The following is a 17,050-nucleotide window of genomic DNA, read 5'->3' as shown; positions in this document are numbered from 1 at the left end:
ATGTGTGAGTACATACATACCTTTTTATGAAAGTAATCACAGAAATCATTAACAATGGTTACTTTGGTGAGATGGACGTAGGGGGGAGTATAAGAAGAAGGCTTTCACTTTTTGTTTTAGACATTTTTCTTGGTTTACATCATTCTTCTTTTTCATTTTGGACATTTTTATGCTGTTTGAATGCTCTAACTATTCTTACAACATTTGTATACTTAAAAAATGTTAATAGGGTTGTGTGGTAATGAGATTATGGGGGACTTTGAACTTTATCTCTATATGAGACAGGCATCTTATATGACATTGGGCACCATGGCTCCAAAACCAAACTTCTCGAATTCAAGTCACAGCCTGCAGCTTATTACCTATGTGACTTTGGAGCAAGTTATTTAACCTCTCTGTAACCTAGTTTCCTCATCTGTAAAGTGGGGGAAAGAGTATCTATATCAGAGGGCTGTTGAGGAACAACTAAGTTATTACATTTGAACACATACATAGTTAAGTTACTGTTAGCTTTTATTTCATATCCTATCTTTCTCTTTGTTAAGAGCACAAAAAATTTCATAGTCAATAAGTTATCTATAAAAATATTAAAAATTTTTTTGATAGTAGATATAAGGAAGGGTCATAATGGTCATATAATTTCTGTTGCTACAGCAAGCAATTGATTTCTCAAAGAATTCTCTATTATAGATATGTTCTGCTTTTTGTGATATCTTTATGGAAAATTATAAACTGATTCTCTATATGCATTCTGACACTAATTTTCAAATTATGATTATTATGATCAGTGTTAGTCTATGAAATTATGTTCAGATGGTCTACTTGCATTAAGTCTGAGTTAATACTGGGACATGCAAACAGAGAAAGGTAATACATGGTTATAACTGCAGAACAAAATTTGAGAAAGAGCTAGGATGACAATAGAAGTATGGGGATTATTTACATAGAAATAATGGTTAATGCTTCTAGGTAGATAAGTTGTCTGAGAGAGTCATAACTCACCCCTCCATACACACACATATATTTTGTGAACAGGACTGATTTAGGGGTGTAAGAAAATGAGCAGCTACTGAAAAAATTAGGAAATTGAGTGAAATTTTACAAGTCAAGGGAAAGTAGAATTGAAAACTTATGTCCACACAAAACCGCACACACAAAAGTTTATAGCAGCTTTATTCATAATTGCCCCAACTTGGAAGCAACTAAGATGTCCTCCAAAAGGTGAAGGGATAAACTGCGATACTTTTGTTCAATGGAATATGATTCAGTGATAAAAATAAATGAGCTATCAAGCCATCAAAAGATATAGAAGAACTTTAGTTGCAGATTGTTAACTGAAAGAAACCAATCTAAAAAAGCTACATACTGTATGATTCCAACTAGGTAACATTCTGGAAAAGCTAAAATTATGGAGACCATAAAGAGAGCAGAGGTTGCTTGGGGTTCAGGGGAGGAAGAGAGACATAAATAGGTGGAACTCATTGAATTTTTATGTCAGGGAAACTATTCTGTAGGACACTTAATGGTGAATACACATCAGTACTCATTTGTCGAAACCCATAGAGTATAAAACACAAAAAGTGAACCCCAATGTAAGCTAAAGAACAGATCTCAGGGTTTGTGAGATCAAGCTCCATGTCTGGCTCCATGCTGTCAGAACACAGAGACTAATTGGGATTCTCTCTCTCCCCTCTCTCTGCCCCTCCCCTATGTATTCTCTCTTTCAAAGTGAATAAAAATAAAAACTTAAAAGAATAATGAATTATGTTACATATGAATGAGAACTGTAAAAAAGAACTGAGAAAATATTACTAAATATTACTAAATATTTCTAAATATTCTAAATAATTTCTAATTATTACTAAATACTGAATAAGTAGTCCCTGTTTGGGGGCACCTGGGTGGAATAGTCAGTTAAGCATCGGAATCTTGATCTCAGCTCAGGCCATGATCTCACTGTTCATGAGTTCGAGCCCTGCATTGGGCTCTGTGCTGATGGTGTGGAGCCAATTTGGGATTCTGTCTCTCCTTCTCTCTGCTCCTCCCCTGCTTGTGCTCTCTCTCTCAAAATAAATAAATAAACGTAAATTTTTTTTAAGAAAACAAGTCACTGTTTTATTCAGAAAGACATCAAAATAATTTAATTCTGCAAGGAAGGCAAACAGAACGGTGGAAAAAATAGTCTGGAAGGGAGGTCTGAGGCTGGAACTCTATTGTTGAAGTCAGAGACATGTGCTGAGTACTAGAAAAAGTGCTCCCTAAGAAGTGTCAAGTCCAAGCTCTAGAGGCCAGTTATCAGATGTGAGGTTTCAACTAAAATCTTTGTCAGAGAGATAAAATAAGCAAAGCCCAGACACGGTCTTCAAAGAGGGATGTATAAGATAGTGTATAGTGTAGAAAGAAATAATAGAACTTCTTTCATATTACCTTTTCTACTTTATTTTTCTTGTAAGTTTATTTATTTTTGAGAGAGAGAGAGAGAGAGAGAGAATGTGTGAGCAAGTGGGGAAGGGGAAGAGAGAGAGAGAGAGAGAGAGAGAGAGAGAATCCCAAGCAGGCTCTGCAGTGTCAGGGCAGAGCCCTGCACGGGGCTCGAACTCAGAGACCATGAGATCGTGAACTGAGCTGAAACCAAGAGTCAGACACTTATCTGACTGAACCACCAAGGTGCCCCTTCCCTTTTCCATTTTAAAACATCAGCATAAAGCAAAAAGAAATAGGGATGTATTTCAGTATTCCTGAGTTCTGACTATGGCTATCTTTGTGGATAAATTGACATGGTGTTCCTAGACTTGGAAAGTGAAGTAAAGAAGTTCTGAAGGTCACTGTTGGATTGTACCACAGAAAAATACTGAAGCAGAGATTCCTATCAAAATAACACCAGCATTCTTCACAGAGCTAGAATAAACAATCCTAGAGTTTGTATGGAACCAGAAAAGACCCCAAATACCCACAGCAATCCTGAAAAAGAAAACCAAAGCTTGAGGCATCACAATTCTGGACTTCAAGCTGTGTTACAAAGCTGTAATCATCAAGACAGTATGGTACTGGCACAAACACAGACACTCAGATCAATGGAACAGAATAGAGAACCCAGAAATGGACCCAGAAACGTATGGCCAACTAATATTTGACAAAGCAGGAAAGAATATCCAATGGAAAAGGGACAGCCTCTTCAGTAAATGGTGTTGAGAAAACAGAACAGCAACACGTAGCAAAATGAAACTGCGCCATTTCCTTACACCATACACAAAAATAAACTCAAAATGGATGAAAGACCTAAACCTAAGACTGGAAGCCATCAAAATCCTAGAGGAGAAAACAGGCAGTAACCTCTTTGACCTCAGCCGCAGCAGCTTCTTGCTTGACATGTCTCTGGAGGCAAGGGAAACAAAAGCAAACATGAACGATTGGGACCTCATCAAGATAAAAAGCTTTTGCATGGGAAGGAAACAATCAGCAAAAGTAAAAGGCAAATGACATATCAGATAAAGGGTTAGTATTCAAAATCTATAAAGAACTTATCAAACTCAACACCCCAAAAAAAAAAAATCCAGTGAAGAAATGGTCAAAACACATGAATAAACACTTTTCCAAAGAAGACCTCCAGATGGCTAACCGACACATGAAAAGATGCTCATCATTGCTCATCATCAGGGAAATACAAATCAAAACCATAATGAGATATTCCCTCACACCTGTCAGGAAAAAAACAAAAACACAACTACTCAGGCAACAGCAGAAGTTGGTGAGGATACAGAGAAAGAGGAACCCTTTTGCACTGCTGATGGGAATGCAAACTGGTGCAGCCACTCTGGAAAACAGCATGGAGGTTCCTCAAAAAATCAAAAATAGAACTAGCCTAAGACCCAGCAACTGCACTACTATGTATTTATCCAAAGGATACAGGAGTGCTGATTTGAAAGGGCACATGCACCCCAATGTTTATAGCAGTGCTGTGGACAATAGGCAAAGTATGGAAAGAGCCCGAATGTCCACCGACTGATGAATGGATAAAGAAGAGGTGGTATATATATACAATGGAATATTACTCAGCTATCAAAAAGAATGAAATCTTGCCATTTGCAACAACATGAATGGGACTAGAGTGTATTATGCTAAGTGAAATTAGTCAGAGAAAGACAACTATCCTACAACTTCATTCATATGTGAAATTTAAGATACCAAACAGATCAACATAAGGGAAGGGAAGCAAAAATAATACAAAAACAGAGAGAGAGAGAAAGAGAAATCGCAAGAGACTCTTAAATACAGAGAACAAACTGAGGGTTGCTGGAGGGTGTTGGGTGGGGGAAAGTGTTAAAGTGGTGAGGAACATTAAGAAGGATACTTGTTGGGATGAGCACTGGGTGTTATATGTAAGTGATGAATCACAAAATTCTGTTACCGAAATTATTATTACACTATATGTTAACTTGGATTTAACTTTTAAAAAATGTTAAACCAATCTTGAAAAAAAATAAAGGTTTGTCAATTTTATCTTTTCAAAGAAATAGAGGTGTATCAATTTTACCTATCTCTTCAAACAAAATACTGAAGCAATAGAAAAGTTTTGTAGTAACATGACAAGATGAAAAGATAAATAGCAAAAGGGAGCAGGAAAGTTTAGCAAAGCTTAGGAAATCCCACTCCCCAAGGGTGACTATTTCTTGCATGAGAGTAAATGGGATGAATTTATCCTATGAATTAGGAAAATCACCATTTTTTTTTCAGCAATCTTGGCCACATCCTTGACATTTCCCAGATAAAGGAGAGAACTTGAGTTCTTTTCTTTATTCCTTTTCTCCTTCCCCACCCCAGGCCACAAAGTGGTAATACACCATTTATTGAGGGTGTTCTAAGTACCTGACACTCCATATGTGCTTCATTTCATTTGACCTTCAGACCTCAAAACAACCCTATGTAGGAGGAACTACCATGTATATATATTAGTTCTGTTCCATACAAGAGAAAAGCAGGTGCTTCAACTACTAGGGTGGGTCCATTTTACTACAGATGCTATCTCTGGAAACTGAAATGAAGCATCCAGCTATGAGTGATATAGCCTATGGGTGAAAGTACTTATGGCAACAAGAAAGAAGAAAGCGCTAGCAGAGATCTTGTGTAGGGAGATATTAGAAATTGGGGTAGAAGTCAAGGGATACAGGAGTGCTGATGCATAGGAGCACACGTACCCCAGTGTTCATAGCAGCACTCTCAACAATAGCCAAAACATGGAAAGAGCCTAAGTGTCCATCAACTGACAAATGGATCAAGAAGATGTGGTTTATCTATACCATGGAACACTACATGGCAATGAGAAACAATGAAATCTGGCCATGTGTAGCAACATGGATGGACCTTGAGGGTGTTATGCTGAGAGAAATAAGTCAGGCAGAGAAGGACAAATACCATATGTTTGCACGTATAGGAGGATTAGGAGGAACTTGACGGAGGAACAAGGGGGAGAAGAAGGGGGAAATAATGGGGGAGAGGGAGGGAGGCAAACCATGAGAGACTCTTGAATGCTGAGAACAAACTGAGGACTGATGGGTGTGGAGGGGAGGGAAGGAGATGGGTATGGAGGAGGGCACTTGTGGGGATGAGCACTGAGTGTTATATGGAAACCAACTTGACAATAAACTATTTGTAAAAAAAAAAGAAAGAAAGAAAAGAAAAGAAAAGAAAAGAAAGAAAGAAATTGGGGTAGAAGGACAGGACATCAAAAGTAGGCAGCACTTCACAACTGTCTTTTTTTGGTCAATTAAATCACAAAGCATGATTCTCAGATATGTCAGAATTGTTAAGACAAGTAGTTTTACTAAGGGTTTAAAAAAATTTGTTAACCAGTGGTAAACCATAACAGCTAGTCAATCAAGCAGGGTTTCAAAGCTCTATTTTTCATATCACTATAGCCCTAAGATGTGATTTAAAATATCTAATCACTCATAAGACATGCTAAGTAAGATCAAGGAGATGAAATTGCCATTATTACAAAAAAAGGAATTATAAAAATTCTGTCTCATAACCATGGTAAAAGCCATTTGAAGTTTACCAGAAAAATATTAAAATAATATACTTTTAAGCTTTTATTTACCAAAATCCTATTCACAAGCCAAACTTATCCTGAAGGGCAGAGAAAAAGTTGCTAGATAAGAACATTTCTGTGCTGGGAGTGGTACTCCCTAAAAAGCATTTACCTCCATCACTTCCTGTTTTTCATCGGCAGCAAAAATGTTAGGTACTTCTCCAGTATTGAGCACACTGTCAATATCCTCCAGAAAAGCTTCCTCCTTTATCTGAGTATCCGTGATTAGAAAGACTGTCTTCTGGCCCTTCATGCCCACATTCCTTAATAAAACCTTAAAATAAAAATACACTTGTAAGTAGAATGTGGTACACATCTATTGTTTTTGCTTTCCTTTCTTTTAATGACACTCTTTTAGAGTGGTACCTCTTTCCACTTCTGATGGGGATATTTTTCAAGGTCTCCAATTTTCCCATCCCTTGAGTGGGAAACCCCAACTGGCCAGAGTTTCCTGAACCTTTAGACATAGTCATTGATTCAGAGGAGGGCATGATTTTTTTTTTAATATTTTATTTATTTTTGAGAGAGAGAGAGAGAGACAGCATGGGCAGGGGAGGGTCACAGAGAGAGGGAGACACAGAATCTGAAACAGGCTCCAGGCTCTCAGCTAGCTGTCAGCACAGAGCCCGATGCGGGACTCGAACCCACCAACCGTGAGATCATGACCTGAGCCGAAGTCGGACACTCAACCGACTGAGCCACCCAGGCGCCCTGAAGAGGGCATGATTTTAAGAGGGCCCAGTCAGATTCTTACTTCAGGGACTGAGACGGACTTAAACAGAAAGAATCTCTGCCATTCTGAGATGGAGGATATAAAGGCCAAGAATCTAGAGCAACTAGGGCCAGCAGTGTTGTCCACTGCAGAAGGAACCAAATGGAGGAGAGCAGTGCCAGGAGAGAGAGTAATTACGGAGTGCTTAATCTGAGCTCCTAAATTCAGCCACATCCATGCCCTGTCAACCTCTGGACCCTTCTGTCGTTTAAGCCAATTACTCCATAGTTTGAAGTTAGTTTTTGTTTTGTGCTGTGTTGTCAATTACAACCAAAGATTCCCAATTAATATAAAGGTACGGACTCAGTGGCATGGTGGAGCAGACCCATCTAGGATGCTAGAACTAATTGTTAAAATTTCAGAACATGAGAGCAGACTTTTAGACACAGTCAGCCCTAAAAATTAAATTATAATAACAACAAAGGTAATAAAACATAAATCTTATCACTTCCTATTATATTTGCTACTATCATCTTATGGAAGTTATTTAAATTTATTGTATCTATACTGTACAATACCACGCAATGGTGCTCAAACAGCACTCTTCCCAACTCTGTTTTCAGTGACAGCATCCATGCGTGAGTTTCAATCATCCATGGTGGGAGTTTTTAGGCCACAGAAATAGTCAAATGCTACTGATCAGAGGTTCTCCTGAGCCCCTTGGAGACTTGGTTGTTAAATGTTTGCCAGTATTCCACTGGTTATATTTCAGGTGAAAATAACATTACTTCCCTGCAAATGAATACTTATTTATTTAATCTTTATTTTTGAGAGAGAGAGAGAGAGCGCGCGCGAGCGAGCAAGCACAGGAGCAAGCATGCGGGGAAGGAACACAGAGAGAGGGAGACATGGAATCTGAAACAGACTCCAGGCTCTGAGCTGTCAGCACAGAGCCCAACGTGGGGCTCGAACTCACAAACTGCAAGATCATGACCTGAGCCAAAGTCAGATGCTCAACTGACTGAGACACCTGAGTGCTCCAGCAAATGATTTTTTTATTTTTTTAACATTCATTTATTTTTGAGAGACAGACACAAAGTGCAAGAGGGGAAGGGGCAGACAGAGGGGGAGACACACAATCTGAAACAGGCTCCAGACTCAGCTGTCAGCACAGAGCCTGTTGAGGGGCTTGAACCCATGAACCATGAGATCATGACCTGAGCTGAAGTCGGCCGCTCAACTCACTGAGCCACCCAGGCATCCTCAGCAAACGATTTTTATTTTTTAAAAATTTTAAATGTTTATTTTTCAGAGACAGACAGAATGTGAGCAGGGGAGAGGCAGACAGAGGGAGACAAAAAATCTGAAGCAGGCTCCAGGCTCTGAGCTGTCAGCACAGCCTGAATTGGGACTCGAACTCACAAACCACAAGGTCATGACCTGAGCAGAACTCAGATGCTTAACCGACTGAGCCACCCAGACGCCCCATAAAATGATTTTTAAATTAAACTTCTATTTCTAAATTATATCTTTTAAGTAAATCATATTACTTAAGTAAATGCTGAATTTGAATATATACAAAATTATGCCTTTTCCCATAAAAGTCATCCTCCAATATGGAAGTTGTTATATTCCTAAAAATACATTTCTACCACCAAAACTAGTAAAGGTAGCTTTTAAATAAGTATTATATCTAATCATATCAGATTTATTTTTAAAGGGCTTTTTCTTTAAGGCAGAAGGAATGAAGCTGAACTACTCTGACCATTCTGGCTTGTCTAGGAGCCACCTGAGGCACTGATTTCTTTCTTTCCTGTCTTAGGGCACTTATGGGAACAAGGCTGTTTTGATATGAGGTTGGAGGCCACTGAAAACAGAGGCAAGTACCCCTACAAAATGGAGGAGAGACTCTGAAATTCCACAGGAAGGTGCCAGGGGGAGCAAGAGATTAGGGGCAGTGGAATACAACAAAAATCAGTACCAACAGATCATGAGAAGAACCAGGAAATTAAGATAGTCCAAAGCACCTGTATATACTCGAATACACAAAAGCTCATGCATAACCGCCCAAAAAAGATGTAACCCCCCCAAAAAAAGTTCTGAGAAGTCCCAGATTATCTAGCCTGGTGATTGGTGAAGATCCCACCCTGCATGGAGCCAGTTTATAAAGACTCAGAAAGGTGGCAGTTTATCGAGCACTCAAAACTCAAAAGATCACAAGACATACAAGGAAACAGGGAAACATGTCCCAATCAACAAAACAAAAATGAACACAAAAACAAAATAAACCCTAAAATAAGAACAACACAGATCTAAGAACTGCATAACAAGAAACTCAAAATAACTTTTAAAGATGCTCAATAAGCTAAATGAGAATATAGATAGATAACTAAAGGAAATCAAGAAAACAGTGCATGGACATAACGGGAATATCAACACAAATATAAACTATTAAAAAAATAACTTAGGAGAGATTTATGGGATACCATTAAGAGGGCTAATATACACATTATGGGAGCAACAGAAAGAAAAGAGAGGGGGAAAGGCAGATAACTTTTTAAAAGAAGTAATAGCCAAAATCTCTCAAATCTGAAGATAAAGATGAACAAATGAGGAAAGAAATAGAAATTCAAGAAGCTCAGGAGCCCCTGGGTAGCTCAGTTGGTTAAGCAGTGGACTTCAGCTCAGGTCATGGTCTCACAGTTCGTGGTTTGAGCCCCACTTTGGGGTCTGTGCTGACAGCTCAGAGCCAGGAGCCTGCTTCAGATTCTGTGTCTCCCTCTCTCTCTGCCCCTTCCCTGCTCATGCCGTGTCTCTCTGAAATTATAAACACTTAAAAAAACTTTTAAAAAAATCAAGCAGCTCAACAAACTCCAACAAAAATAAACCCAAATAGACTCACACAATAAGACACATTGTAATAGAACAGTTGAAAGTCACAAATAAAAAGAGAACCTTGAAAGCAGCAAGAGGAAAACTGCATCACATACACAGGAGCTTCCATAAGATTATCAGCATATTTGTTAGCAGAAATCTTGTAGGCAAGAGGGGAGTGAGATAATACATTTCCAGTGCTGAACGAAAAGAAAAATCTGTCTACCAAGAATACTGTACCTGGAAAAAATGTCCTTCAAAAATAAAGAAATTAAGATCATCCTAGATAAAAGCTGAGGGAATTCATTAACACTAGATGTGCCCCTCAATAAATGCTAAAGGGAAGGATGCCCGGGTGGCGCAGTCTGTTAATCAACTGACTCTTGATTTGGGCTCAGCTCATGATCTCATGGTTGTGGGACTGACCCTATGTTGGGCTCCACATTGAGCATGGAGCTTACTTAAGAGTCTCTCTCCTCCTCACTCTCTGTGCCTCTCCCGTTTAGGCACACCCATGCCCACTCACTAGCTCTTTCTCTTTCTCTCTCTCAAAATAAACATTAAAAAACAGAAAGAAAGAAGCAGGTATTTGGCAAGTGCGGTCTTTCTAAGTGTCCATCAACAGATGAATGGATCAAGAAGATGTGGTTTATCTATACCATGGAATACTACATGGCAATGAGAAACAATGAAATCTGGCCATGTGTAGCAACATGGATGGACCTTGAGGGTGTTATGCTGAGCGAAATAAGTCAGGCAGAGTAGGACAAATATCATATGTTTACACGTATAGGAGGATTAGGAGGAACTTGACGGAGGAACAAGGGGGAGAGGAAGGGCGGAAATGGTGGGGGAAAGGGAGAGAAGCAAACCATGAGAGACTCTTGAATGCTGACAAAAACTGAGGACTGATGGATGGGGGGGGAGGGGGGATGGGCATGGAGGAGGACACTTGTGGGGATGAGCACTGAGGGGTATGTGGAAACTAATTTGACAATAAACTATTAAAAAAAAAAAACAGAAAGAAAGAAAGGATGCTAGACAGCAACACAAAGCCATATGAAAGTATATAGTTCTCCAGAAAATACATGGACAAATACAAAACTCTGTATTATTGTGATTGTAGTATATAAATTCTTTTAACTCCTGTATAGAATCTAGAAGACAAAGCACAAAAATCTTTATAAACATTTCTGTTAATGAGTACACAGTGCATAAAGACATAAGGGACAGGAAACATTACAAAATGATAAAAGGGACAATTCATCAGGAAGATGTAACAATTATAAATATTTATGCACCAAACAGCAGAGCTCCAAAATATATGAAGCAGGAGCATCTGGGCAGCTCAGCTGGTTAAACATTTGACTCTTGGTTTCAGTTCAGGTCATGACCTCAAAGTTCTTGGGTTTGAACCCCATGTTGGGCTCCACACTGTCAGTGCAGAGCCTAGTTGGGATTCACTCTCTTTTCCCCTCCCCTGCTCATGCTCTCTCTCTCAAAATAAATAAACTTAAAAATTTTTTTTCCAAATATATGTAACAAACATTGACAGAATTGAAGGGAGAAATAGCAACACAATAGTAGGAAACTTCAATGCTCCAATTTTAGAAAGGGATAGAAGAACCAGGTAAATATTAACAAGGAAAGAGTATTTTGAACAATAAGGCCAGCTGGACATATACAGAACATTCCACCCAACAACAGCAGAATACACCTTCTTCTCTAATGCACAGAGGACATTCTCCAGGACAGATCACATGTTACACAACAAACAAGTCTTAACAAATTTAAGAAAACTGATACCAAAGCAAGCACCTCTTCTAATCGCAATGGAATGAAACTATAAATCAATAGCAGAAGGAAAACTGGAAAGTCTGCAAATTCATGGTAATTAAACAACACACTCTTTAAACAAACAATAGATCAAAGAAGAAATCACAAGGGAAATTAGAACATTTCTTGAAACAAATGAAAATGAAAACTCAACATACCAAAACTTAGGAAATGCAGCAAAAGCAGTGCTAAGAGGGAAGTTTATAGCTGCAAACACATCAAAACAGAAAAAAGATCTCAAATCAACAATCTGATCTTACACCTCATAGAACTTCAAAAAATGAACAAACCAAATTTAAAGCTAGGAAGGAGAGGGAAATAAAGATTAGAGTAGAGGTAAACAACATAGAGAATAAAAGAAAATCAGTAGAAAAAAATTAATGGAACTTAGAGTTTTTTTAATCAATGAAATTAACAAAACCTAGCAAGATTAAGAAAAAAGAAAGAAGAGTCAAATAACTAAGATTAGAATGAGAGAGGACATTACAACCCATGCCACAAAAATTAAAAAGGATTATAAGAGGAAGCATGGGTGCTCAGTCAGTTGAGGGTCTGGCTCTTGATTTCGGCTCAAGTCGTGACCTCAGTGTCATGGGATCAAGCCTTGTGTCTGGCTCCATGCTGAGTGTAGAGCTTGCTTAAGATTCTCTTCCTCCCTGACTGCCCCTTCCCTTGCATGTGTGCGCTCTAAAATTTAAAAATAATAAACAAATAAGGATTACAACAGAATACTGTTAACAACTGTATGCCAACAAATTGTATAACCTAAAATAAATTCTTAAAAATGAATGAAGTGGGGCACCTGGGTGGCTCAGTCGGTTAAGCATCTGACTTTGGCCCAGGTCATGATCTCCCAATTCACAGGTTCGGGCTCTGTGTCGGGCTCTGTGCTGACAGCTCGGAGCCTTGCGTCTGCTTGGATTCTGGGTCTCCCTCTCTCTCTCTGCTTCCCCCCACCCCCATCTCTCAAATTATAAACATTAAAAAATGAAGAAATCAAAGTACAAATAGATTTAGTAACATGCCCAAGATAACTAACAAATGATGCAAAGCAGTAATTAAAACGGAGTCTGCCTAACTTTAAAGTCTATGTTCTATCTACTAAAGAAGGCTGCTTTCTCGATCTGTTAGTTCATTTGGCAGTAAATGGATCAAAAATTCTCCTCTAAAGTGAGAGCAGAAAAAGAAACACTGTAATTTTTTGTTTTAGGTTTATGTAAACCTCTTTGATATCAGCTTGGATTCTACCATTTCCACCACCAACTTTCTAGGCTAACTTTCAGGCTGTAGAAATTTAGTATGTGAGGGTGAAAGTAAGTGAAAAAAAGTCCAGCAATCTCTGTTTTTCATTTTGGATCATCTCCCTTCTGTGAAGGATGTGAGGCAGGTGAGGATGAAGCCCCAGGTGTCCACCCCAGTATTTGATTGGCTACTGGGAAAGCAATATTAATTGGACAACATTAATGACGTCATCATCATCAGGGTTCATACTTACCAATCTGCTGCAAAACATACATTTATCAGAAATGAGACCTCTCTGAACTAAAAAAAGATAGAATCAGCAGCCGCAGTGGGGAAGACAAATGATAAATCCTGCTGTGCTGTGGATACCTTCCCTCAGCTTCAGTTTCCTCATCAGTAAAACAGAGAAAACCGTACCTGCTTCACTGAACTGTTTCACGTACAGAATGAGATCGCATATTTATAGCACTGAGAGCAGTGCTCAGCACACACAGTCACTGCTCTATGGAAAATATTATCATCATCACTCGTGTAGTCAGCAGACAGCTACACAGGTTGGCTCTCTTCACAGCACTGATACTATTTTAGACACTCGGTTTCTTCATAATTTTACCTTCAGATCCTCTCTCCACTCATTCATACCATAGCTTTTAGAGATTTCTGGTTGGAAAATCTGCATTTTTGCCATGGATGTAGCCAGACGAGTTAAAGATTGGCGACCACTGCCTCCAAGCCCAACAAGCAAAGCGTTTCCACCCGACTGCTTTAGAATTCGACAAATTCGCGATAAATGTTCCAATACATACCTATGAAATATCAATATTACTATACTTGAAAATATGAATGTAAATGTATATTTACAGGTAACTATTATTTAATATTCTTGGGAGGATGAACTTTGCTATCGCATGTTATTACCCCAATTTTAAAGAGATAATCATCAAAAAGTGCGGTTTTTCAAAAGACATTACAATTGAATCATTTGATGCAAAGGAAAACGAAAGTACCAATTCAGGAACTGTAATATATAAATTACAGAAATAAAATTCAATTAAAGCTACTTATACTGAAGGCATATCGTTGCTTTTGTTGAAAACATATCTTCAATCTTTTTAAGATTTATTTTTAAATAATATCTACACCCAGTGTGGGGCTCAAGCCTACAACTCCAAGATCAAGAGTCATATGCTCTACCAACTAAGCTAGCCAGGTAGCCCTCGTCAATTTTTTAATACTAGGATTTCTATGTGAAAAATAGAAAATCAGTTATCTACAAAATTAACAAATTGTTTAAAGACACCCAGCCTCACTACTAATTAGGGAAATTAAAATTGGAGCCACAGTGAGATACCATTCCACTCTTCTTTAGACTAGCAAAACTTACCAAGTCAGGCAATCCAAGTACTGGCAAGGTTGAAGGACAATGGAAGCTCTTAAATAATCACTTTTGAAGATACTTCAGCAAAACTCAATAAAATAGAAGATCCTTACATACCATGGCACAATAATTTCACTTTTAGGAATATAACCTAGAGAAATTCTAACATGTGTACCCAAAGAGACATGAATATTCAAATCTTGTCATTCCAAAAACTGGAAGTCACATACAAGTCTGTCTCAGAAAAATGAGCACATTGCGTTAGTACTAAAAACTCATTTGCTGTGATTCTCACAAATATGGAAAAAACTTGAAGAATATATACAGTCTGATAGTATTTAAGTAAGTTTTAAACACACAAAATGAGGGGCACCTGGGTGCTCAGTCAGTTGTGTCCAACTTTAGCTCAGGTCATGATCCCGCAGTTTGTGGGTTCGACCCCTGCATCAGGCTCTGTAATAACAGATCAGAGCAGAGCCTGGAGCCTGCTTCAGATTCTGTGTCTTCCTTTCTCTGCCCCTGCCCTGCTCAGGCTCTGTCTCTCTCTTTCTCAAAATGAAAATAAAAACAAAACTCTTCAAAAATTAAACATGCTAAATAAAACTATGCACATATGTTCAGGACCACAAATGTGTAGTGAAAAGCATGTGACATGAGTTTCTTTTTATTCCTGCAGGGTATGGTGGGGATGCAGAGAAAGAGAGGACTGACTACACAAGGGACTTCAAATTTTTTATGTCTGAAGTTGTGTGATTAGTACAAGGTTATTCACCTTATTTTTCTTTATATCTTTTGGCACATTTTAAATATTTCACAGAAAAATTTTACAAATAGCAATTTCCACCATGAATACCAAATGTAGGTACCTAAAAATGACAAGATTCATTCTGGTTTTATGAGTTTGATTGTACTCCTCTAAACACTGTTCCACGATGTCACTAAAATGATGAATATTTGGAATTTCAACATAAACTCTGTCAACTCCTTCAAGATCAGGATTCATATAATCACCAAACATGAGATTTCTCAAGTCCTCTTCAGAGATCTATAGAAAGAAAAACAACAAATTACAAATTTCAACATTTTATAAAATAAATGTAATGAAATATTACATAAAATTTTGTTTTGTCCATGCTATAGGATGACTGTCAATTAAATAAGTCTTTTAAATAGGGTAGCAAATAATATACTAGTAAAATTAATACCTGAAATATTATATCCTCAAAAATAAAAAGAACAGAAATTTTTCTGTTATCTAAGTGTTTTTCCCCAAAAAGCCTAGAAAAGTCATTCTGAGTGACTCTCATTTACTGAGTAGTTACTAAAGGGTGGTCACCATGTTAAGAACTTCTCATTTATTATATCATTTAATCCCTATCATATAAGGTTTTATTCTTTAAATAACTTCTATGTTACATACATAATTCCTCTGAAGACAAATCTCAAAATAAATACCTATCATTGAGGAAAGTGAAAAGAATAGGATTGTTAGGAAGCAACAATATTTTTTTAAAGGTAAGTTGATTGTAACAATTCATGTTACTGTACTGTTTTAACTTAATATGTGTACAATCACTAAATATACTCACTGGTGCATTCTGTCTCCTCAAATGTGAAAAGACACCATCAAATGATTCTTTAAAATGGTTCTTTATAACAGCTTTGATTAAACTGAATAGCCAGTATCGATCATCATCATTAACGAGGCGGTCATAAAACACCCGGAGAACCTCATGCACAAACAAGCGGGTCATGGTGTGCTTGGTCTCCACAGCATCTTTTTCAATGAGCAAGCAGCCCTGGATGACCCGGGAAAAATCCCGCAAGTTGAAAGTGTAATGGGATTTTGTGGGAGTGGGCAAAAGATTTTCCATGGATTGTTTATATATCTGCATATGGAAAAAGCAATAGGAAAAATATTGTAATAAGCAAAGTCACGTAACAAATAGTATATTACATGAACTATTTTATTTGTTCTATCAGATTATATTGGTTTGGGGGCACCTGGGTGGTTGAGTCAGTTAAGCGTCTGATTCTTGGTTTCAGCGCGGGTTATCATCTCACGGTTTGTGAGACTGAGCCCTGCATTGGGGCATTGGGCTCCACACTGACAGCACAGACCTTGCTAGGGATTCTCTCTCCCCCTCTCTTCCTGCCCCTCCCCTGCACTCACTCGCTCGCTCTCTCTCTCTCTCTCTCTCTCTCTCTCACACACACACACACACACCCTCGTGCGTGCGCTCTCTTTCTCTTTTTCTCTCTCAAAATAAGTAAACTTAAAAAGGAAAGATTATATTGGTTTGGAAAATTGTACAGTACCAAGTCTAGCATGGCCCATAGCTTTTTATTTTGGTTTATAGCAGGCATTATGAAGTTGAGGGAACTTAATATTATCAGATTCCCTCCAAGCCCAAGAAGTGACCATGTGTTTATTTCCCAGCTATTACAGTTGTTCCATTTAAAGCTGAATGACCTGTGATTAAACAAGTAGCAAAAACTTGAGTAGAAAGTGAAACCAGATAACTCATTCTGAAGCATTCTAGATGGTGGTGAGGATGAAATAATTTTCTTTTGACTACCCTTGACTTCAGAACAAATCAGTGTATCCTCTTCCTTCCCTTGGCTCTTATTTTCTCTCCGCCTCTTCTCCCTTCTATCCCAATTAACTATAATACGGAAATAATGTTATGTTTTCATTATATGCTGAATTTACCAAAAAAAGTTTAATATTTTCTTTAAGGAAGGTAAACTAAATCTTTTTATAATATGGTCCCTCCCACCAAAAATCAAATGAAATGATTTTTTTATTTGTGTTCTATGGTTCATCCCCCTCTCCCAACCCTGCACATGTTAAGTTTAAATGCTTCAAACTAAAAAAAAAAAAAAAAAAAAAAAAAAAAAACCCCTCTATCCCAGAGCA

At 38.0% G+C, this 17,050-nt stretch overlaps 1 protein-coding gene across 1 annotated transcript in view; it reads right to left on the bottom strand.

Moving 5' to 3' along the window:
* The window catches only part of DNAH12 (dynein axonemal heavy chain 12), a 206,622-nt gene that overhangs the window by 80,793 nt on the left and 108,779 nt on the right, over nucleotides 1–17,050 (bottom strand). Inside the window, exons 40-43 of the mRNA XM_077776718.1 lie at nucleotides 15,720–16,019; nucleotides 14,997–15,175; nucleotides 13,366–13,558; nucleotides 6,201–6,362 (exon numbers count right to left, since the gene is read on the bottom strand). Of these exons, the coding sequence (XP_077632844.1) occupies nucleotides 6,201–6,362; nucleotides 13,366–13,558; nucleotides 14,997–15,175; nucleotides 15,720–16,019 (834 nt within the window). The remainder of the gene's footprint in view (nucleotides 1–6,200; nucleotides 6,363–13,365; nucleotides 13,559–14,996; nucleotides 15,176–15,719; nucleotides 16,020–17,050) is intronic.

This window comes from Crocuta crocuta, unplaced genomic scaffold, assembly GCF_008692635.1.
Source record: "Crocuta crocuta isolate KB4526 unplaced genomic scaffold, BGI_CrCroc_1.0 scaffold87, whole genome shotgun sequence".
Lineage (NCBI taxonomy): Eukaryota > Metazoa > Chordata > Mammalia > Carnivora > Hyaenidae > Crocuta > Crocuta crocuta.
Note: the sequence above shows the minus strand (reverse complement) of the source record. Positions and strands in the feature narration are given on the sequence as shown.